At 39.4% G+C, this 23,925-nt stretch overlaps 1 protein-coding gene and 1 long non-coding RNA gene across 7 annotated transcripts in view; one reads left to right on the top strand and one right to left on the bottom strand.

The window, feature by feature from the left end:
- GALNT18 (polypeptide N-acetylgalactosaminyltransferase 18) overlaps positions 1-23,925 on the top strand; it is a 263,582-nt gene that overhangs the window by 218,070 nt on the left and 21,587 nt on the right. Inside the window, exon 11 of one of the 6 annotated variants that reach the window (XM_037401736.1) lies at positions 13,175-13,240. The exons of the other annotated variants lie outside the window; for them this stretch is intronic. Coding sequence (XP_037257633.1) covers positions 13,175-13,225 — 51 coding nt within the window. The 3' untranslated portion in view covers positions 13,226-13,240. Of the gene's footprint in view, positions 1-13,174; positions 13,241-23,925 lie in introns of those variants that run through there. 6 annotated transcript variants of the gene reach the window in all.
- The window catches only part of LOC119154336, a 56,732-nt gene that overhangs the window by 22,232 nt on the left and 10,575 nt on the right, over positions 1-23,925 (bottom strand). The window lies entirely within an intron of this gene.

Here is a 23,925-nt window from a genome sequence, read left to right as displayed (position 1 = left end):
ATGTTATTTATACGTATTTTTGTAAAAAACATTTTTTCTTCAGTGAAGCTTCTTAGCATGGTGGTTGTTCATAAACAATACTTGTTAATTTGTAACCAAGAATATATATGACTGAAAATGGCTATCACTGAGGGAATTCATGTTCCAGTAAAAAACTACTAGGTTGACCACAAACACCATATGGTTCTTAGTCCAATCTGTAAAACACAGGAGAGGAGAAATTCATAGATGTTCAGCAGACACTTATCAAAAGAAGTAAAACTACTTTGCAAATAATTGTGTGTGTGTGTGTGTGTGAGAATCTGTCTGTTTAGAGATGTCTAAATTACTCATGTACAATAGAACAGATTTAGTGTGATCTTATGGTTATCAAGACATTACAAATATAAACATCTCAAAATTATATTTTAACAGAGCCTTAATTTTAATAAATCTGTTGCAGTGTTAAAAATTTTCTCTAGATTTCTGTGCCTAATGAAATTAATGTTGTATTGGACCATTTTCAGTGCCAAGGAAGGCTGGGAAAAGGACCCCATGCTTTATCAGAATGAGAGTTAGGGGAGTCTGGAAGCACAACAGGAGCCTTCTTAGGAGTGGCTTTCTGTCTGTGAAGTATGCTGACCAAGAAGCATTAGAGACCATTTTAGAAGGAGAAATTAACAGACAAAATGTGATTTTATCATTTATGACATATCAGTCTTTCCATGACAACTTCCCACTTGATTAAAAAAAAAAAAAAAAAATCATGGAAATACTGAATACTGCAGCTGCTTTTCCTTGACAGTCTCACTGCTGCCAACAGAACACCACCATGCTGCTGTCCTGAAAAGTTTTTGATAAAAGGAGTTTCTGTCGCTCAAGAACAGTGTATAGCTGTGACACCTCAGATCCAGAACTGGCTTATGGATGAATACGTATCCTTCTTCTACAGCTGAAAACTGAACCTATAGTGAAATCATCATTGTTCTAGCCAAAAATACAGCATTCTAAGAAACTACTATGAAATATATACATTTCAGAAAACAAGAAGTCTTTTGTTATTTAGAAGTAGGACCGTGTTCTTAAGTATGTGTGTAAAACACATAAGCATTGCAAACCGAGACTGTGCAAGGAAACAGTTAGACAGAAGGCCCCACGTCTAACAGCTGCTGTAGCAGCACGTTTCAGTGGTTGTCAGGGAATAAGGATGAACAGAACAAAACCTGCTGATGTGGATCAATGACTGACCCTTCAAACTTGAAAAATCGTTGCCCTGAAGATGAGATGTCTACAATAAACATTGTCATGGAGTCTTTTTTAAGCAATAAGAAGGAGCACAGCAGCTGTTTTAACAGCTGTCAGTCACGTGCAAACTCAGGGTTGATGTTCATGTTTGTCTTCAAGGTAAATGTTAGACACATTCGATGTCTGTGTAAAAGACAGTCTGATCTGACATCTGCTCTGTGTAGTGCCATTTCTTTCTAAGGACATGCTAACATATTGGTCTGAAGTTAGCAATTGCCTGGTTTACGATGATTATTTAATGTATGCAGGCACATACAGAGTCCTGTACAGAAACTGAACTGTACAAACCACCCAATTACATGTTGGTCCAGATACTCTGCAGTGAAAAGTCACACCATGCGGCAGACAGTCGTCATTCCTGTCTTTGTACAGCCAAAGTGAGTGTGTCATTATTCATACAGAGTGAAACAGCTGCATCAAGTGAGCGGCAGCTTGGCCGGTTGGCCTGATTCTTGGTGTCCGTGCACAGGGGACAGGGGGCTGTGCTGCTCTTCAGCTTCTTCAGAGGCTGCACCTGACATAGCACAGTCAGGCTTCTTGTTTTCCTTGGTCTTTTTCACTAAACCTTGTAGAATGATCTAAGCACCGGGCCTAACACAAACTGTATGTACATGCTTCCTGGGAATAAGGGTATTTCCACCATAAATGCTTCTGAAACTAGAATAGCTTGCTTTTTTTTTTTTTTTTTTTAAACCTAGGTTGCTCAGTTCAGTACAGGTCCAAGTGACAGAAGAGAGAAGTTACAGAGTAAGTGAAACTGCCTAGCAAGGATAGTTACAAGTATTAATGAATTCTGATTTTTTATTTTAAAAATATTCTGTAAAGGGCCTGCTTGCTGTGGCAATTAATGTCTTATATAAGACATCCCTGCTGAGTAGTTTGTGGAGGCTATTTATGTTTCTGTTAATTTTTTTCAGTGCATAAATCCTGATTTTGATCACTGTAAAGTTAATAGAAACTGTGACCTTGTTTGCAATGGAAGCAAAATCTGGTGTTAGTTTTTTGCAATCCCTTACAAATTAGAGAGTTTTTCTGATGTATGCCTGAGAAGCTACATCCAGCAAACACTTTTTCAAAGCTGCAGCCTCTTTAGAATATAAGTGTATCAGGGAGCTACAGAAATCTTTCAAAGGTTTCTAAAACCAACCAGTCCTTCCTTGGCCTAGCACGGGCAGCGCAACACTTTCTTCTTGGGGACCTATAGTGGATGAAGACTGTAATATATAATTTCAAATCGTATATTTTTTTTTTTAAAAAAAAATTTTTTTAAACCCTCTTTTTCCTCAAGTTTGAATCTGGCCGAATTCACTTGAATTCAAAAGAATGAGCATAAACAGTCCTTCTTCAGGTTTCAGACCTAGGCTAGCTCTTTGGTGTGTTCCACTTCACTGATTAAAAACAAAAGCAAAGAACACAAGCTGCAGAACTGCATTATTCTGGATCAGAGGAAATATCTTCTGCATCCCTCAATTTGGAAATAATGGAATGGATATTGTTGTTTATTTATTTTTGCGTTTGAAACTATGTAGTGTAAAAACATTGTGTATACCTGTGAGAACTGATCACTTGGAATTGAAACTCCAACCATAGTGAAATGAAATAGTGGAAAAGCAATTTTTTATTTTTTTTTTTTCCTAAGAGTGACATTGATTTTCTCATTTGGAGCATATAGCTTTTATGTACTCTTGGAGAAATGTTTTTGTTTCAAAGTGATTTTTCCTTTGTTTTAGTAGGATGGCCTAGAATTAAAGACTTAGAAATGCCTTAGATGCTTTTGAAATCTTTATTCTTGCCTAGTGTACAGGATCACTGCTGAAGGTGAGCATGAATAAAGAAAAAGGAAAATACTAATATAAGCTGAAACAAGTGATTTGGCTGAAGTAGTAATCTCGACGTTCAGGTTCCAGGACGTGAGCTGAAGTTAAAAAGCAAGAATTCAAAAAGTAGCTCAATTCTTTTAAGAGTGTTATGAATATTCAGGACCAGAAGAAAGAACATTAACAACCTGAATTACTTGAAAACTTAAGAGCCAAAAGGTCTTTTTTAATTAATATCAGCTAATTTATAAGCATGTTTCTGACTGAGAAATAACTGCTTGTTTTGTGCAGATAGATGGAGAAGAAGAATCAAAGGTAACTTGGCTAGGGCTGCAAATGACGTGTTTGAAAAAGCAAGTAAAACCCCTAACCACAAAACATGACAGGAATAAAAGCAGTTGTCTGTAATGCACTGTATCTGTTCAGCCATTCTTGTAAATAAAAGGGAAATGCTCATCTCAGAGAATGGGTAAGAGTTCTTTTAAGGTACCTGTGCTATTTAATATTTTACAGCAAAGGTACTGGTGCAATTTTACGTAGATTACAAGATATGAGGAAAAGATAGAGAAGCATAAATTGACCTTTAATGGGAGGAAAGATTACTAATGCTGATCAGAAGTAATGTCAGAAGGGTACTCAGAAAATGCTGTCAAAGACATTCAGTTGTAAAGCTTTTGCCTAGTAAAGCAGGATTTCCATTGAGATAATAGAAACTTCCAACTGGCAAAAATTCTGATGTCAGGTCTAGGCAGGTTACAAACTTAGTTTTCATCGCATTACTGCAGAAAAGAATAAAGCATCATGTCAGCAAAAAATAGTAGTATGCAAACTTGTGGAGTGCACAGAGAATATGCTGGCGACCACAAAGAATGCTGGTGCACAGAAACAACAGGGTTAGTAAATTAACTCCTCTGTTCTTCTCTGTTGTACAACTCACAGATCTGGGGCTTTTTCAGTTTGGCTTTGTTTGCTTTTGTGTTTTGGGACTTTTGGGGAGTTATGGTGTTGGGTTTTTTTAAAGAAAAAATGGTTAGTTATTGCTGTACATTACAGAAAGTTCTTCTCAGAAGTTTTTTTTTCAATAATTTATGAAGTATTTCCACTTCATGTTTTGTGCGTCATGTTATCATTACCATGCATGTTTTCTGCATTGCTTTCATTTTTGTGCTTGCCTCTCAGCCCTTGGATTACCCTCTTCATCTTGAATTCTGTTGCCTTTTTATATGATTAAATCCTACTTTAGCATCATTGTTATCTTTCCTGGTTATCTTGTCCACCGTTGGTATGCTTGTTACTGATGTAGGAGGAGAAGGACATATATCTGCTGTCTCTAGAGTCTGACTGGAAACACTTTAATCAGCATTATGTTAAATAGTGTTTACTCGCTGTGGGTACTAGAGCCACTGAAAGTAGTAGAGGACTGCTGCAGAGGGGCCACGTATCTTTGGAAAGGAGTCTGGCTTGTAGCTCAGCATCAGTGAAGTGGTAATCACTGGCTTGAGGCCATCAGACATGTTGCTACCAAGGCCGTAAACACCTTGCGATCTCTTCCTGCACTGCACTGCGTGGTGCTCGCACCCAGCGAGGCTCAGCAGAGCGCCCAGCCTTGGGAGCCGGTTAACGGGCCGTAGGTAGTGTGCAGCCTGCGGCCGGCTTTACTCCATGCAGAGGCGTGCGTCTGGTGTCTGGGCAGAACCACTTGTCTTAGGTCTTGCTTGTACTAGAGCGTTGCTGCCAACAGCCCAGCCCTGGAGAGCTGGCTCTGGGCTTGGCCTGATGTGACTGGTGCAAAGTGTGCTCCATCGTATATGTTAATCGCTTCACTGGGCCTTCACAAGTGTCCGTGTATTTTTTTTCTTTTAAAAAAAATGTATGAAGTGGCTGTCCTGAGGCCACATACAGTACCCTGATATTCCATAGGCTACTTTAGTGTCAAGCTGAAATATTTTTTTAACTTGAAATTAACTTCCCATTGTATTCTACTAACAATCTTTCTCTGCTAGGTGGAATAGATATAAAAATTTCCATACTTCAGCTGACTTTATCAAAAATGTATAGTACAATCAAAAAGGAAGGACAGGGCTTTCTTTCCTTTGCTAAGTTGAAAACGTTTTTAATAAACGTGTTTGGAGAAATAAAGCAGCTGTACTGGGTACCTGCAGTGTCTCATAATCTAATATTATTTGAGCATTTCACATTTTGTAAGTGCATTAATTTCAAATAGATCAGAGTTGCATATTAGGTAGCAATTACTAGAGTTATCTGTATTTAAAAGATGTCTCATTGCAAATTGGCATATCAGCGGGCAGTTTTTAAAACTGATCGTCGCTTGCAATAGAAATTCAGCGTAAATCCAGCAGTTATTCAGAACACACGTATAGCGCTTGGAGATATATGTTGTTGTAATTGTTGGATGGTTGTCAATTCAGTACAACATCGTTCAAAAGAACGTTTATCTCATTTGTTACTTCATCAGAGGTAAAGTTCTTAAGGTTGGATTTTTGTTTCTCAAATTCTTGACAGTATGTGAGTAACTGTTAGAGAAGGTAGTTAATACAGTAGATGGAAGAGTCACTTTATTCAGTTTTATTGATAATTTTATTATGCCATTCCATTAATTGAAGTCATCCTCTGGCTCATTTAGAATTCATGGACCAAATTTAGTCCCCATGAAAGCATATTTAACTCCCTCTGTAATTACATGAGCTGTATTACTTTCATTCAAATTCTGATCAGCAATTCAGTTTCAGCTTAGTTTCTCTCTAGTATTGTTCACGACTTGCAGAGTAGGGTTATTTGCAGAAATATTTACGGAATTATTCTATCCACAGTGTGTTTCTGTGAACCAGGGATTTTTTTTTTCTCCTGTTCATTAACCATCATTTGTCCAATCAGAAAGCAGAGAGAAAATGAGAAATCATTTGCTTACATAAGATCCTGATTGAATATTTATGAGTAACTGAAAAAAAAAGTGCATTGATTTGTAAGCCAAGAAAAGATCTGTTTATCAGATGATTTATTTGAAATCAGCAATCAAACTAGCTCTTAGCAAGACCTGAGTTCAATCTAAACCTGGTTGTATTTATAGACTAGAGGTTTTTTCCCCAACAGAAAATATGGGATACTAGAGACTTTTAATTTAACATTGTTTCAAGAACCAGTGGCTAGAAATTAAAGCCAGTTGGATACAAATTAGGAAAACGGTGCATATTCTTATCAGAGGAGATGACTAGCCATCATAAGAAGCAGCGATAGTAACTGTTGAAGTCATCAAAGCTGATAAAATTCTGGAAACTGTGATTTAATGTGAGACAAGTTACTGGACTTAAGAGGTAAGCAGGTGCAAGTATATAGCCTGTAGCATATGGAAGATCAAAGTAAAAAACCTAATGGTCCTCTTTGGCTCTTAAATCTACGAACCTGTCAACTAAGTGGCAATCACAGCTGGTACTTCTTTGAATATTAATTCACTTTAGAATGTACAGAAAAAACACTGATGGTTACACTATAGGAATAGGGGTGTATGCTTTTAATGAAATCGGTGATTTTTTTACATGTTTTTGTAAGGTAAAGAACCTTATAGCTTTAAAAAATACTTGCTAAATTTCGTGAATCATTTGCCCTCATTCTTTTTTTTTTTTTTTCCTTTTCTCTTAAAGTGTGATTAAACTCATTATGCAGGGATAGCTCTGTTACGCCAGGCCTATCTTCTCAGCTGGCTGTCCATAAAGGCCTAGAGCAATCAAGTGAAAAAGCCGATGAATGCATTTAAGTCATTTAGATGTTACTACAATATTAACTTTGTATTTGTTTAGCAGGGAACTGCACTGATTGCGAACCTTGGAGCTTTGTTGCTCTTGCTATGTTAAAGTTGTAGTGATTTATTCAGCATGCATTTTACATTTCAGCATGCATTTTTAGTGCTTTCAAACTCTGAAATTAGTCTCAAAACTGCATTGACTTACTAATGGCATCACTTTGGGAAGGAAAAAATAATAGCACAGCTTATGAACTCCTAAGTTTTGTTAAAATAACATGAAGTTTAAATAAAAAACTGGAGAAAAAGATAGGTTACCACATTAAACCTGGAACCGTTACAGCTCATGCTGCTTTGCATTTAGTTTGGAGGTCTGTCACCAAAGGGCAGGGACAAAACTCGGTAAGAAGGAGATCATGCCAGTGATGGTAAATCAGAGCTCTGAATTCAGGTCAGGTTTAGGTTTTAGTCAGATCTATTTTATATTAACACAGAACCAAATCCTTAAATTTTTCTTTTGTCCTCAAGTGTGTTCAAATGAGGAAGTCTCCCACTGTTCAAACAGAAATTATCAAATACCATTGCATTAGCGTAGCACAATGTGATAAAAAAAATTTGTTATAATGTGCCTGCACAGTGTTTTCACGATATGGGCATACAGTGTGTGTACCACTTGCCTTCAAAATGTTGTGTGATGTCAGCATAATGTAAACATCATGTCATTACTTTGTGTTGCTGGACAGAATTATGACAGTGACTGAGTAACTGTGTTTTTATTTATTTGTGCCCAAGGTAGTCAATACACTAAGTCCTTTCACCTACTGGATTGATTTAAACATATCATCAAGTTTAACCTCTTTCTCATTAGTAAGTGAGAATTTGGCAATTTTAAGAATTTCTGGAGCAATCAGATTGCTTTTTTCCCAGATTGCATTTTTTAATTCAATATGGTGAGTAACGAGTAACTGTAAGTATGTGCATAATGATGATCGGGACCTTCTTGAGCACTCCAGGCAAATTTTAATGTGAACTGTCAAGCGAGCTAAATGTTATTCTGCCAAATGAGTGACGTACGTGGTTAATACTCTGAAGTACCTAATTCCACACTTTCAACAGGAACCATGCTGAATAATTATGGATTAACTGTTTGCTGCAGAATGCCCATTTCTGGCTTCCAAATATGTTTTTAATACCCTATTGTAGGTTGTTTTCAAAATCTTCCCATTGTAGACTACTGCATTTATAACTGCACATAAATAATATGAAGGAATACTCTCATCTAAGCAATACTACCTGAGATGATAACTCTGTAGTTATGGTCACTAAGAGGAAAAAAAAACACCACCTACAGGAACTGTGGCAGGTTTGATGTTTATTTCTCTTTGACTGCCTTAGCACTCTCCAAACTTCTGAAAATCAATGCTAACTAACTTTTTTGGTTAATCAGATAAGTATTACCTCTTAGAATTCTTCCTGTCCCTCCAACTTTGTTGCTCTCCAACTGTTTGCAGTCCTGTGCTTATGGGAAACTATTTCCCAGAGTCATGGAACACTTGAGGTGGGAAGGCACCTCTGGAGATCATCTAGTCCAACCCCCCTGCTCAAGCAGGGTCAGCCCTCGCAAGTTGCCAGGGAAGATAGCTCATGATACTTTCTTTTCCTGTTCTGTCTGTACAAAGCAGATGAAACCCAGCTCATCTTGGGTAAGTGAAGAGTCTCTTATATGAGCAAATATAAGTGGCATTGAAATTATTCTGTCTCTTCCTGAATTTGCTAACTCCAAGCCAAGGATTGTGCTTGGCCAGGGCTGCAGAAAAGTTCCTGTCAGGATAAAAGTTTCATGGCCTCATGTAACCATCACTTCCACAAAGGCCAAACGTTCCCCAAGAACTGAGACAGATACAAAGGAAACTGCAGTATTTCTGACACCTGTTGTTACCTCTTGAAAGTGAGCAAGCCAAGCATTAAGGATTTAAGGTAACTTTAACCAAATGGAGTAACCCATCAAACTGTTTCACCTTCAGTACAGAGCAGGCTAACAGGACAATGACTAAAGCTCTGATTGCACTAAGCCTGGCCCAAGGATTTCAGTCACTGCCTAATGAAACGCTGTCTGGCTAACACCCATGAAATGTGGATCCGGCTTTAAGGGCAGAGCAGCTTCTGACAATTCAGAGATGCTTTGTGCAACCAGACGAGCAAATCTGGTGCCCCATGTGCAGTAGAGAATGTAGGGTCAGTAACAGTTTCATTAAGAGAGCGCAGATCACTTCATGTACTATTTTGAGATAATGAAATCTGAGGATGTTTGAGTTTGTGAGTATTAAGTTGATTGTTGAGGAACAGAGCATAAAAATACTGTAAATAAAGAGCAGTGCTCCTGTGAACAGGAAATGTTTTGTATCACAAGTGCAAATGGATGCAAGTCATCTGAGAAATGCTGATTAGTTAAGAGGGTTCCCTTGCAAAAACAGGCTTCGTGCAGGAGATTCAGGAGTGCTCATGAAGAGGTGCTTAGGGAGAGAAGTCAGAATTTGACCTCTGCTACTCAAAGGTACAACAGCTAAGTGAAAAACCTACATTAATGTAAATTAAAAGGCTGCTTAGGACTAAGGTCTGCATACATGAAGCTCTAATTTTACGAAATGGAAGAACTTTTTCTTCAGGTTTGTAAATTGAAAGCTGGAAAGCTGGGTCAGTTTCACTTCCCTTTGATGTAGTAACAGATGGACTCAGATTTTTTTTCTGCCCGCTCTTCAAAATATTTTTCTTCCCTTTAGTGAGTACAAGCACAAAATTACAATAAATCTCTACAGTGAGATCGTAACAGGTCAGATTGTGCTCAACATTATATTGGGATCAGGTACATTAGTCTGATCCAGCATCTCAGGTGAGGGTGTAGCCTGTTGCCTCAGGTTCCCATTCACCTCCTAAATTGTTCTTTGAACGTTGCAGGAACAAAATTTTCTGGTACCTGCTTTTAGGGCCAATGTGGTTTGGCTCAAAAGGAGAGGTCTCTGTGGGCTTGAAGCAGACCATGAGATGTCACCTGGAATTTCCCAGAAGTTTGTAGTGTCATTTTTGACTCTCCAAGTTTCTTTCCTACTGTGAATCTGACAAATGCGAGTCACGGAGTGAGCTGCACTGGAGATTCTCTGACAAATTGCTCCCCTGTGATTCTGCTTATGAGGACAACAGCAGTGTCTTTGAAAGGTGCATGCTGGCCAAAGGAAATAACTTGTAGTTGGTTCTAGTTCTGTCCTCCAGATGCATACCAAGGCAGGGTCTGGACCAGCAGTTTGTTGACGGAAAAACAGACATTTTACTCCAGTCTGTTTTAGTCTGGGGGAAAAGTTAAATACAATTAATGTGGCTTTGAGTTAAACTTGGCTCTGCTCTTTTGTGGTTTTGCTACACTTAATGCAGGGTGCAGACCAACATAACGTGTACAATACAGAACAACCCACTCAGTGAAATGGATATTCCCATGCAGCAATCTTAAGGTAAGCAGAGGTTCAGTGTAGGAGAAATCTCCCTTTTGCTGAGAAATCCAAGAGCCCTGAATCAGCGTGAGGCCAGCACGTGCCTATGACAGGATGGCAAGGTTTCCAAAAGCCACAGCAAAGGAGTGTAGACTCTGCGATCTGCAGTTGCCTCCTCCATTGGGGTACTCGGGGGATCTGACGATATGGCTGCTGGTCACTGGATTACACTAGCTCTGTGGGCACAACAGCCCGGCTGTGGGTAAGGACGGTTTGTGAGTCTTGCATTCTCTCTTTCGTAAACTTCTACCTGAGCCTTGGAGCCCAGTGTCTAGGAATGGGGAGGGTCACTGCCCTCCTTCCCGGCAGTCTGGCGTGGGGGCGTGGGTCAGGACTGCAGTGGTGTGTCTCGCCTTGGCAGTTCCTCTGTCATGGCCATGGGCCATTGCCCCTGCGAAGGAGCAGGGAGGGCGCGGTAATCCCCAAACCGCTGTTTCCCTGGTGCACATCCCTGCTACCCCTGCACTTCTCATGGGGATCTGGTCCCAAAGGGCCCCTGCAGGGACACAGATTGGCACTTTGGGAAGAATCAGCTCTGCGAAATAGTACAAATGACTAAACAGTTTGTTGGACCATAGACAATTGTAATAATCCTTCTTGGTGTTTTTATTCATATGCAAATTTGGAAGCTGCTAACAATTGTAGTGTTGTTGTAGTGACACTCTGAGTGTCATTTCTGGTCACCCTGTGAACAGGGGAGCCACTACTTCAAGGTGTTTGGTTGTTGGATCTTGTAGAATTGATTACTTAAGAGCCCTGAAAGAACTGTACTATTTATATTGCAATTATTCAGTGACTTCTAATTATGAGTGACTGATGTGCCTGGTTTTTGTATTAATTCTAAACAGCGAGACAGAGGGCTTTTTCTTTACTTTAGGTCTGTGTCCTGCAGATACTGTTATAGGATAATCTACTTCAGATAATAAAATAAAGGCTGCTAAGACAGGCAGAAAACGCAGGGGAAAATCTGTGACATAATCTGCCTTTTGTGATGGAGGCAGCTTAGCCTCACAGCCTAGCCATACCTCAGCAGCCTGAAGCTTAGCATAGCTATTTAAGCTATTCACTGTTGGACTTGAAGGTCATTTAAACAACCTGGTTTTTTAGAGCTGTTGATTTTACTTTGCTGCCTTTCCACCTGATAATCTGTTACTCAGAAAAGCTGAGCCTTTTCTGCTTGGCCTGTGGATACATTTAAAGCCTAAGTTTATATGCGAGCCTTCACAGCATGATTGAAGGCCCCAGAAATCAAGTCCTAATTAATGAAAATGGGGGTGGGTATCATGCTATTTGCACAATTAAGCAATTTACTGTTTCATTTCTTGCCAAAGCTTACAGCCTGATTTGTGCAAGGGGCAAATTATGAAGCTAGCAGTGTTCTGAGTCATAGGAAAAATGAAGCTCACTTGGCCAAGCACAGTAAGGCTTCCCACACAGCCAGGACACTTGGATTGGTATTAATGTCCTGCTTGACATGAAAGCAATGTTCTGCTTTTTCAACAGCTTTATTCATTTATTTGTTCCTAGTCTAGAAAGACTTAAGTACTCATGGTAAGAAATCTTGGTGTGTGGTTATTTCTAATGTCCTTCCTCATTTCCATTCTTCCTTTAAAAAATGTCATTAGCACTAAAAGTACTTTCAGTGATGAACATGTATCCAGTGATGCTTTTCTTTGCCCTTTTCTTGGGGACCAGAAGAGCAGAAGAAAGGAGGAGTCTCTGGGACATGAGCACAGTATTCCAGCCTGAGACACATTTTATTTGCAGAGCTTTGTGAACTTTGCAATTTATTCATGAACACAGGCAGGACCGAGGTACAGGTTTTACATGAGGTTATAGTATACAGACTCTTCATTTAAATTCTAGATGCTGATTTTGTCTGAGTGTCATTTGTGGTCACCCTGCAAACAGTGGAACCACTACTTCAAGACATTTGGTGGGCAGGAAAAATGCCATTTCTATTAAGGTACATACATTTCTCCACTTGCCTTGGAAAGCTTAAAAATGTTTCAGGAAAGAAATTTTCTTTTAGGATACAGTTGGGTTGGATGTAATTTCATAAGCTTCTGTCAGTCTCTACAGAGAAACCAACAATAAAGATTGAAACAAATCAGTTGAAGTGATAGACCTTATTGCTTGAAATACATCCTCTACAGCTAAGGAATAACGTTTTTACTTTTTGTAGGCTAGTGTTATTACGGATTTGCTTTGATTTTGATGTTGTCCATTTAAAATGCCAGAAATTCTTGTATCCAGCTTAATGCGTTTAACTTGGTTTAAGAGGCTAAATACTATTGAATGTGCCAGGATAGGAACACTGAAAGAAACTTTCCTTGTTCTCCATGGGACTGAAAGCTGCACCAGTCTGCATCTCCAACCCTATCCACTGAATAATCACCCCACAGGCTCTCATCTGTCAAAGCAATTAGCACAAACTTAAAGAGAAATTTAAATGATGCTTTGACCTTTCATAGAAAAGATAAAAACTTTAATGTTGATGGCAAAAATGACCAACAAAAAACGGTACAGGTCCTCCTTCTGTTCTTTGGTGGTTATCAGTCCTGTCTGCATCAGTGTTCAAACTAACTCATCCTCCATTAATGCACTGTTGTGAAGTTGGCTGTTGAGTCACATTAAGTCATTTAAAGAAAAAGAGATCACAGCATAGACATCAGATGTCTGAAATTTTATTCATGTTATGACAAAGTGCCACTGGTGCTTTTAAATCCTAAATGTATGGCTACTAAACCTGGCAGAGGTTTCATTTGCTATAGAATAGTTTATTAAAAATAATGCTACTGAGCATGAAAGTAGGGCATATATAGTATTTGCCTGTTCTGTAATTACAGACTGTATAAGACATGAAAACCTGAGGCAAAACCTCTGCAAACTTTAAAATAGTGCCAGGGTTTCCCTCTGAAAAATGACTAATTCTAACCTGGGAAAAGACTACAGAAGTTTCCACTGAGCAGCTCAAGTGGCAGAGCTTGGGAAGAGAACCGCCTACACTGAAACTGCAGCACTAAATGTTCCGTGTATGGAAATGCATGCTGTACCTGCAAGTAATGAGCCCTTAAGGTGGAGTTCCCAGATGGCAGTATGTCACAATCTCAGCTGTACGACAATTCCTGAAGCCATAGGAGAGACTAAAAACTGAAGAAAATTGTCTGTGTGAGTGCTGTGCATCTGTGCCGAGTTTCTCTCACACTTTTGCATTTAAACAAAATAAAAATCTTCTGCTCGTTTTGGTGTTTGAGGTCCTCTGCTGCACTGCAGAGGTTTTCCTAATTAGTCACTGTGCATTGATAGTACTCCGGATAGTTGGTGCTGCTCATCTCATGGGTCAACATATTGCATTCCTAACTAATTCACGAGTTTAATAACGCCCATAATAAGATGTTTAGAGTGTAATTATTTAACACCAAGCACTGAGAGGTTAGGAGGTCAAGTGGAGGTTAAATCTGCTGCTGAAGGAAACGCTGCTAATAAGACTAGGTGAAGCCTTCAGGGCTTCCTTTTTGTCAGAGAGCGGTGACAGACTGTGGGATGTCCTAGGCTATTATTTCAACTTTCATTTGCACATTATTTTCAGTGTATTCAGTCCATTGTAATATAAATCTCCAGATGGGTTCTTCATAGATCAGTACCAGCTGCTTTGCCAACACAGATTAAATGGAATGACAGGGAAGCCCAACTTCCCATAAAATCTGGGGTGATTTTAAAAATCTCAGTATGAAGTACCTTTCACTGTTCTACGTTCTGTGAGTCCTGCAGGATCTTCAGGTTCCAGCTTCACCTCAGTCTCAACAAGACGTCCCACTTACATTGTGACTGCAGCCTTTGTAGAGTTTTCATTTAGGTCAGTGTATTGATGTTGCATGTTATACATCATCTATAAACTTCATCACATGCAAAGGAATAGGGGGAGAAACTTGGATCCTGACAGTTTGTTCGGTTTCAGTGGACATACGTCAGACTTACTCTAGGTTTGCTGTGAATGAATCAAGCCCCATTTTTCTTGCTGTGGGATTTACTCCTTTGTATGTTGCAGAAACAGGCTAAAATACTACAAAGACTTTTAAAAGAGCAGTTTGTTTTGCATTTCAATTTGTTCTTCTCTCAAAGGTGCTGGCAAGGAGGTCACTTTACAAACTTAAGTTTGACTAATGAACTCTTATGGGTGATTCATTTTGTTTTGTGGGGAAAAATAAGTATGTCCCTGCTGGTAACCTAAACGAACAAAAGATAATCAGATTTTCACTGACCAGCAACGTGGTTCACATGTGCCGCCTATCTTTTTGTTATCATTTTCTGTACGTAATGCCTCACTTCCATGCAGATGTTTTAATGTCTGTATTTTATTGTCTTCAGCAACAAAATAATTAATTTTTAGACAGTTTTCTTGTATTTGCATATGTTGGTGTCAATGGAGTGCCTCTGGAAACCTTGTATCAAATGCATGCATGATCCTAAGAAGAATGGGTGAGATCTGGCTCACCTGAAATCAGAAACGGATGTTGTGATTGCTTTCAGTGAAGCCAGGAGAGCCAGTAGGTGTAGGAGTGAAGTAATGTATCTGTAGGGAGCTGGGAATTCTTCTCAAAGTTGTGCATGTAACTACCTACCTTTGTTCCCCTCAGAAAATCACACAAGTTCACAGCTCTTCTGGAACGCAAGAGGAGTTAAAGGGCCTCTGTATCCAGAGTCACTGGCTCACTACCACACAGGATTAAACATGATAGGACTGGATAAAAAAAAAATAATAACACCCCCAAACTCTCAAGATTAAGATATTACTAGAGTATCTTAATAAAGAAGGTGTGGCACTTGCTTGTAATTTGTTTGACCTGACTTACCACTTGCAGACACGTTTTATCAAATTCAATTTAGAAAAGGTAATAGTAGAAATAGCACAATTTATTTTAACAAATATTCAGAAGGTTATACTGCCAGAAAAAATACATTTTTCCTGAGAAGTGGTAAGCTACTTGTCTCATCCCTGGCACCAGATTTTTTTATTGTTATGATTAGAGTTCTAGGCATCCCAATAATGACCCAGAAATCTATTACATTAAGTGCTCTACAACCTCATAATAAAAAGTACACCCTTGATTTGAAGAGCTAAAGTCTGCAGATAGAATATTAGGAACAGGAGGTCGTGGCAGAGCGGAGAAGGGAATGCTATGAGGTACTGACACAGAACTCACTGCATTCTTGAGTAATGCTTTTGGTACATCAGCAAGTCTTTTTTTTTGTCTTTTTTTTTTTTTCTGAGACATCTGAGCAAAAGTGCTATCCATGGAATGTGCAGAGGAAGGTAAGTTCCTTGGAAGATGCCAGCATTACTTCTAACTTCCAGGAATATTTGCTTGAAAGATGTGACCAATCCTGACCTAATTAGGAGCTGGAAGATAACCTATTGATACTTGCTAAGCTGATAAGCAATGAGAGGAAGGGTTAAGAAAGGTTTTGAAAATGAGGACAAGCAGTTTATGCAGCATGGAAAACAGAAGTGGAAGGATACTGCCTTCCTGAAAGGCAATCTGAAAACCAAGTTTTCAGAAGCATTCAGAATGGGTTTGAAAAGAGCATGAATTCTGACATCAGTGAGGAAGCCAGCAAGGTTCAGCTCTGAGTGGAAGAGCTGTATTTTAGAGATGTTTTGCAGGAAGAAAGGGCTGTATAAAAAGATCTGACGATTTTGGAAGAGGTTCAAGATGAAGCTGTGTGTTAACACACGTGTGTGATGTGTCTGTGCCCACAGCACTCTAAAGCACTTGGGTCTACTGTGAGAAGGTAAAAAATCTGCTTCTATACTTGTTGATGCTGAGCTACCAAATGCTTATACACAGTTGGCAGTGAGCTAGCTCAGATTCTGATTTGGCCGGGAGGAGTCAGCTCTGGTGTAAAGGATGGACCAGTGCATCAGCATATGGGGACGATGGGTAAGTCTGCAGGTGAGCAAGTGTTGAAGGAGAGAAAACGGGGTAAGATAGACATGGGATTCTGTAGGAGACCACAAAGAAAACTGTGAAGGGTAAAGAGGGATTGGTGGGAGAGGGAAAAGGAAAATTCAGATAGGACAAAGTCACAGGAGCCATAAGACAGCATGCTTTTTAAAAAAAGGACATAGCTGTCTATGCCAGAATTGTTCTGAGACAGATATATAGATATCTATATATACACACTGCCTTTTCTTTCTTTCCCATGGAAGAGTTGTAGAGATCTTGTGCAGACATAAAAGCAAAACCAAGAGAGGCTTTAGGAAGTGAATCAAGTAAAATTTTAACTTATCCAGGTCTTGTTAATTCTGTAGTTACCTTCATCAGGAAAAACATGGAAGTAAATGCTGAATGCATATATAAAACCAAGGATTGACAGTTCTGTTCAACTTAAAAAGTGGAGCTCAAGTAAGCAGATTTTTGTTTGCCGCTTTTAAGCAAAACTGAAGCAGAATACCAAAATAGGCAACAGCAGAATTTGGTATTCCGCTGCAATGTAGGTTCATGAATTTAAATTAAAAAGAAGTCTGACGTGGGGTTCCTGTTTTCTATTAAAATAATATGTTAACATTTTTGTGTCTCTAAGCCTGTATTTATAGCACCACACTGTATTATTTAAAGTTCCTGAACACCTTGGCTTTATTGCTGTCAAATGTTGTTGTTTAGAGTTCAGAAGTTAATTAGTGTATGGGCATGAAGAGGAGCAAGTAGGTCAGATAATCGGCATGCTGGTGAGTTAATTCAGTAGATACAAATCTAAGCACTGAAGTGAAATAGCAAATGGTTTCCTTCTTACACACTTTACAATTTAAGTCTAAATTATGGTGTTGCTACACTTGATACTAGCTGTTTGTCAGCTCATCTGTAAGCCAGGTTTCATAGTGAATAGATCCTCAACATAGATAAAATACAGTTATAATTGTTTTAAAGTTGTATCATCACTCTGCATCAGCTGAAAATCTACCTCAGAAAAATAACATCAATCTTCTAAGGGTTGACCTGTGGCTTAGGGGTAATATTCTGTAATTCTCAGCCTATGCTCTTATGCTTGCACTTCTTCAGCAGCAAATTTTGTAGGGCAGCACGGGATGCAGTGGTGCTGTTCATGGTGGCTGCAGGACAGCACACCCTCTCTCTCCTGTCACTTCCTACATGAATAGTAAATGGGGAAACACTTGATACTTATCTTGGTGATGTATTTGTTTGTGTTATTCGTAATGAACTTGGAATCTGTCGAGATTTTTCTTATCAGGTTTGGAAAGTTCTTTTGTTCAGATGTGTTTATGTAACAAATGCTGGAATAAAACGTCAGGAATAATATAAATAGCCAAGTAACAGCAAAGTTAGCTAAGTCTGAATTTATAGGAATCCATCAGACTGCTCTTTAGTTAGAGTTGTAGTCAAGTATGAATCTGCTGTGAGACTTTGGACCTAATAACTGACTTCATGGATTCATTTGAAGAAAAATACGGTTCAAAGATGGAGTAAAGTCATGGCGAATGAGGTTTATCCCTTGTAGTTACTATGCCAAAAGCAGGGTAGCAAATGAGTACTGCTGGTGGTGAGCATTAAGTTTGCTCATTATAAATGCAGAGTCATGTACCAGTCTCCAGCATGATTTCATCTGGGAACACTGCCATAAGGATTACAAATGGCTTTCAGCCTGCAAATTGGTGTGTATTGCTTTAAACTTCCAGTGGGGAGTTGGCAATTTATCCTTCAGATAATCATCTTGTGTTAAGTTGAACATCTTACTGTAACTTTTTGCTACATGATAAATCAGCTCCTATGAATAATTTACTGCAACTGGCAATCCACTTCAGCTCTGAAGTCTTTATCAACTCTGGCTTTTCAAAGTTTATTATTAAACTTGGAGCCAAAAATCTCATTGTACTTGAAGTCAGTGGAATTTCAGTGTTAACGGGAATCACAATTTGACCTCTCTCGGGGCAAACCTGTCGTGAATAGATAGAAACTCTACATCAGATTGTTGTGAGGACAAAGCTGTGTATTTGTGTCCAAGTAGGCAGAGCTCATTTACCTTCCCTTGTACTTTACATCATCACAGGGTTTTGTGCAGATTTTGTTTTGTGTAGGTGTTTGAAATATTTTCACTGGACAAAAATGCTGGCTGAATTACCTGGCCCTTCACTGCTCTCATGGCAGATTTAGGATGTGTTCTGTACTGCACTACTGCAGCACAGCACATAAGATGTGAGTATCCCACCAAAATTCTTGTTCTAGCCCTACAGCAGGAAACGTGCCATGGCAATCGAGTTGGTAATTTTCTGGAAAGTTCTTTCAGACTGCCAGGTCCTGACTGGCTCATCTGTACCAGTGATCCCAAGCTTCTGGTCTGCTCCGGCTGGGCTGGGCTGAGCCACCAGGAAGGAACCGAAGTACTCAACTGCAGATTTTGCGAATTGTGTTTGGCGTGATTCCCCCCCTGGAAAGCAAGGTAGCCAGATCCTGTCAGGGGATCTCTAACACCAGGGAGGAAGTACCTGCTGCGGGTATATGCCAGATTCAGTATGCGTGATCTCAGCTCTAACCTTTCATAAATCACAACAGGGTTGGTTTTTTTTTTCCGATTTTGAGCATTCTTGCACAGATCTGCTTTTCACTACACTCACTTTATGCCCCTGGCACTCGCATGTGCTGTACATGTGTTTTTCCCAGTGAGCACTAGCTTAGCAGAGGGTGAACTCTGGCAGTTAGATGGCTGGCTGTGCAAGTGGCATTTCAAGATTATAGCTGAAAGCAGAATTTGTCTCAGAGGAGACAGGTGGAACAGAAGGGCAAAAGGACCCTTTGTTCTGCATGCAGCAATGGAGATTTAGGGGAGACTGTGGCTCCAGGTTGAACTCCTCTTTTTCTCTTCCATGCAGACATGCCATGTGAGCTTGCATTAAGAGGGAAGGAGAGTCCCTGCATTCCCTGAGAAGGAGCAAGGCTATGGCCTGGTCCAGTGGCAAATAAAGGGTGAAGCTGTTTCTCCTTTATTCTGGAGTCAGTCTGAATAGCAGTACTGTACACAACTTTTGTTTTCATCGCAATATTGTACTGTGTGTTTTCCTGATACTCAAGCAGATTTTCAGGGAAAGTTATGCTTAGAATACTAAATAGAACAGCAAATTATTTCATCCAAAGTGCAGGCAGGGAAAACATTTAGGACACCAAATTTTCGCCAATAGTCCCTTGTCATCATGATTTCTTGAGAATCCTAGGCTATGCAGCTCTCAACTACCATTCATTTGTGTTTTCATCTTTTAGCTGTCTTGTTAGGAAAAATAAATTTTGTTCTTAAAAAAAATAATTGTTTAGAAAAAAATAACAAGTATTCCTTGACTAAATCTCACTGGTTTTCACTTTATAAAGATTTTGGGAACCATTTTATTGGTTTTATTAATGTGATACCAATCTCAGTTTGCTTGTCTTTTTGTCTTAATGTGAATAATCAGAGATGATTAGGCGGAGCAAACAGGAAATGAAGTCATGTGCTCAGACAGGACACTTCTAGGAAAATAAATTCAAGAAAGCTACAGAGTAATTGATCCTTTAGTTGGAAGATGCCATTTTACAGGCACAAGGCTATTTGCAGGCCGAGTTTCTCAGCAGGTATTAAAGAAACTGGTAACAGTTTATAAAACCGCCCACCTTTTATAGTCCAGAGGAAGATTAGCATGAAGGTGATTAGTTATGAGGCTGTTCTTCAAGAACACAAGAGAGACTGAAACAAAAGCCTTGTGGCAGAAGCCTGTGTCAAGTTTTGCAGGGAACCAATATGCTTTTCTTCAGACCCAGGTATGAAGCTTTTGTTAATTCAGTCATTTGCTTGCTGCAGATCTTTAGATTAATAACACCAGGTTTTGTTTTGAACAATTTCTTCTGCATCACTCTAATCTGCTGCAAGCCCCGGGCTTCCAGAGGAAGTTTCTTGAGGATACTGAGTGCAGCTTGACCTGTGGTAAGGGCAGGGAAGGCAGGCAGCCTCCAGAGCCAGCCTGTCAAGTGTGTGAACCGCACTCATCCACCCTTGAAAAGCACCTGGCGGGAGTGTGGTTGAAGGAAACGTGGAAGTGCCTAAGGCTCAGGCCCCTTGTTGACTCTGACACTTCTCAGATCATAAATCCTGTCTACATTTTTATAGTTTATAACCAACAGTAATGCTGAACCCTTGCAGTTTGACTTTTTGAGAAATGCCTTTTGTCCAGCCTAACTGATTCCTGAACAAAGGTGCTCCCTTTGTTGCCCAGGAGATGCAGTTGTACATCAATACTGTTACAGTTGGTGAAGTGCTGGGGGCTAGAACAGACTAATGAAATGTAAGGAGGCTTTTTTTTTTTTTACAACATAAGGGAGATGAGTTTTGGGTTAGTTTTTGGGGGGTGGTGGTGGTGGTGATTTTCAGTTTTGTTGTTTGGGTTTTTGTTTTGGGTTGGGTTTTTTTTTTTACTTGTGTACTTCGATACGAGTATACTTGTAACAATATCGAAGCAAGACTCTTTCTGTGAAAATTCAGTAGCTCCTTAGGGAGTATGTACGAGATGGTGAGATGATAATATGTGGTTGTGTCTTTAATGAAAGTGCAAAGGCACTTTGAATGAATACTGTAAATCGGCATACAGCAAGTGTCTTGCCTTCAGTGGAACTAAGCAAATTTTTGGCTATTGAGTCTCCAGTCCCTTGAACAAGAACTGCTGTGACGTTCACTGCTGTAGCAGAAATTAAAGGTCCAAGTTCTGAGCAAAAAGTTACCCTGACAACTTGATAGTACATATTCAATATTCAGTCATTTGGAGTTCCAAGGCAGTACTGGAGTGATTGTTCAAATATCACTTTCTTAAATTACTGCAAAATTTCAGTCCTGGTGTGTTAGTCGGTGGTGGTGTTGCAATATTGTAGGAACAAATGTGATGGTAAAATGTGTTTTCCCTGTATCTTCTCAAGTGTTTTAAACAGAAGTGCCTCAGTCGTCCATTTTGTGCTGAAGTGGACTGTGGAACAGCAAGCGTACTTGTTGATGCTTGTTAAAAGCATCCTCTTGAAGTAATGCTGTGGGCATTTATCTATTTAGCAACTTATTTAAATCACAAGTTCAAACTTTTTTATAAGGCTACACATAAGGTGATAAAACATGAGTATGGTTTTAGTCTGTAAGATCATATTTTACCTGCAAGTCAGTTTAAAATACGATCAATAAAAAGTCATATATATGCATACCTAACAAGTACATTCTGAGAAGGTAATTCAGTTCATGTAACGCAGGTGGTTAATGTCCCACGGCCCACTCCAGTCAGGTAATTTGCAAACCATCTTTACACTAAAAAAACAGAACAAAACCGCAAAGAAAACCCCAAACCAAAACCAAAAAAGAAACTCCAAAAGTGTATTGGAAAATGAAAATAATCAAATAGAAACAGGGAAATACAGTGGAAAGCAGGGTGGGGTTTTTTTCTTAATATGTAAAATTATTTAAAGGGAGGCATTACCATGGTTTCATGTTTCATAGCTTTAGGTCTCAGGCTAGAAGAGCATTATTCAGTGGTGTCCATAGTTAATTCTATTTTACCAAATGGATGCCTCCCTTCATCCTGACATCACTGCTGTTATGCTGTCTCAGTGCAGGGACTGTTCCATTCTTGGGCTGGGGCAAAGGAGCCAGGGGCTGTTGATACGTTGTAAGAAAAGTTTCCTGGCCAAGTGCAACACAAACCACTACCTCGCTGTTTGCCAGCATGCTGCTCAAGGAGAATTTGTAGAGGTTATGTGCTTCTGATGTGATGCCTCCATTAGAAAAACATAGCAGTCAAATTACCAGGTTGTGCAATATTTTCAGTTCCGAAATAAGATAGGGTATTATTGGGTAAGATGCTAAAATATTTATGAAAATATATAGAATAATTAATGATATTCGTATTATCGGATACGCAAAACAACATCCCAAAGGAGCCCAGTTAGACAGACTAACTGCCCCTGTACCACAGCCTGTCTCAGCTGGAGCTTATTTTTACTTGCCACTTACAATCTGAAAGGTGCCTTTCCCAGTACTAAGTGAGAATCCCAGATTTCACACTTTTTTTTCTAAACTGGTCCACAATGAAAAATGAAGTGCTATTAGCAGGTAGGGTGAGCTGTCTAAAGATAAGCAACAACCTGCTAATTAAATCTATTAGGGATAATTGCATTTGATTGTTCCGTTTCGGTACAGTTTTGCCAACAAACAGAAGTGAATAATTCCCCCAGCCAGAGCCATCATTCTGCTTCTGCCCAGAAAGATGCTCAGACTGAACCGTTGCTGATTTGACATCAAAAAAAGCTGGTGGAGTTGCACTATGAATTGGGCTTGCTTTATCTGAGATGAAACGATTACCTGGCGCCTTCAGGCCACGCTGTGAAAGGCTGAGGAGACTGAGCTAATAAAAACAGCTCAGCCCTGAGGGTTTGTAGGTACACCACTTTTTTTTGCACAAGCAACCCTAAGCTATAGTGTATATTTCTCAGAGTTGCAGCCAGGCCTGCTCAGTTGTTTTCAATGACTGATGTGTATCTTTTAAAAAAAGGGGAAAAAATGCAGACTGTCTTGACTGTCCTCTACTATGTTTTCTGTGGTGACAATGTGCTGAAAAAAATGAAGTTAACAAATCACCACCTATTAGTAAGAAATGCAAGTAACTGACAATTTCCCTCTCATTTTTCTAGTAGTAATTTTAGGTAAGAGGCAAACAAGCTGCAACAAAATGTTCATCTGTAAAGTCAATGTGTCCTAACAATCGCCGTTAAAGATCTTCTTGATCTTACCGCCTTGCTATACCATTACCTCCATCTCTCTCTCTCACTCGCTCTCTCTCTCAAAAAAAAAAAAGCATCTGGATAGATCTTAAATGTACCTAAAATAGCTGCTGTTGGTCTGTCTAGAAAGGGCATTCTAAATGTTTATTGCTTTTCTGCAGCATCAGGTTTGTTTGCAGGAATATTAATTAACTAACTTGTGGAAGGAGTCTGTTGGGGTGTGGTCTTGTTAGTCTTTCCACAGTTCTTACAGTTTACTTAATTAGTAATAACCAAGCACTTTGGAAATGTGCTCCGCTAGATCCTTTTATTTACCCTCTCTCGGCCTGTAATGCACAACTGAAGTATTCAACTGTTCTCTGCTCAGACTCTTAAAACCTAGACTCACCTTGGCTCAGCCAGCTCAGATTTCTGATAGCATTTCTGTGGTGTAAAAAGAATGAAACTTGATAAGGGGATCAAACCTTTGATTCGTCTAAACAGTTAACAGCAACTTCATTAACTTTTATGCAACTATGTCAGTTTATATCTGATGTGGGTCTATCCTAAAGGCGTTACAGGAGGGTAAACAGAGGACATGGTGTTTTGGTGCAAGACTACCATTTGTTTTCATCTGCATTTAATCCCTGCATTGACTGATTTCAGCATTCTAATTTGGGTTTTGTTTCCTTTTTTTTTTTTTTACATGAAACACCCAAGTCTCCCCTCAGTCCTGTTTGCTTTGTTTCTCT

Source organism: Falco rusticolus, chromosome 10 (assembly GCF_015220075.1).
Source record: "Falco rusticolus isolate bFalRus1 chromosome 10, bFalRus1.pri, whole genome shotgun sequence".
Classification (NCBI taxonomy): domain Eukaryota; kingdom Metazoa; phylum Chordata; class Aves; order Falconiformes; family Falconidae; genus Falco; species Falco rusticolus.
Note: the sequence above shows the minus strand (reverse complement) of the source record. Positions and strands in the feature narration are given on the sequence as shown.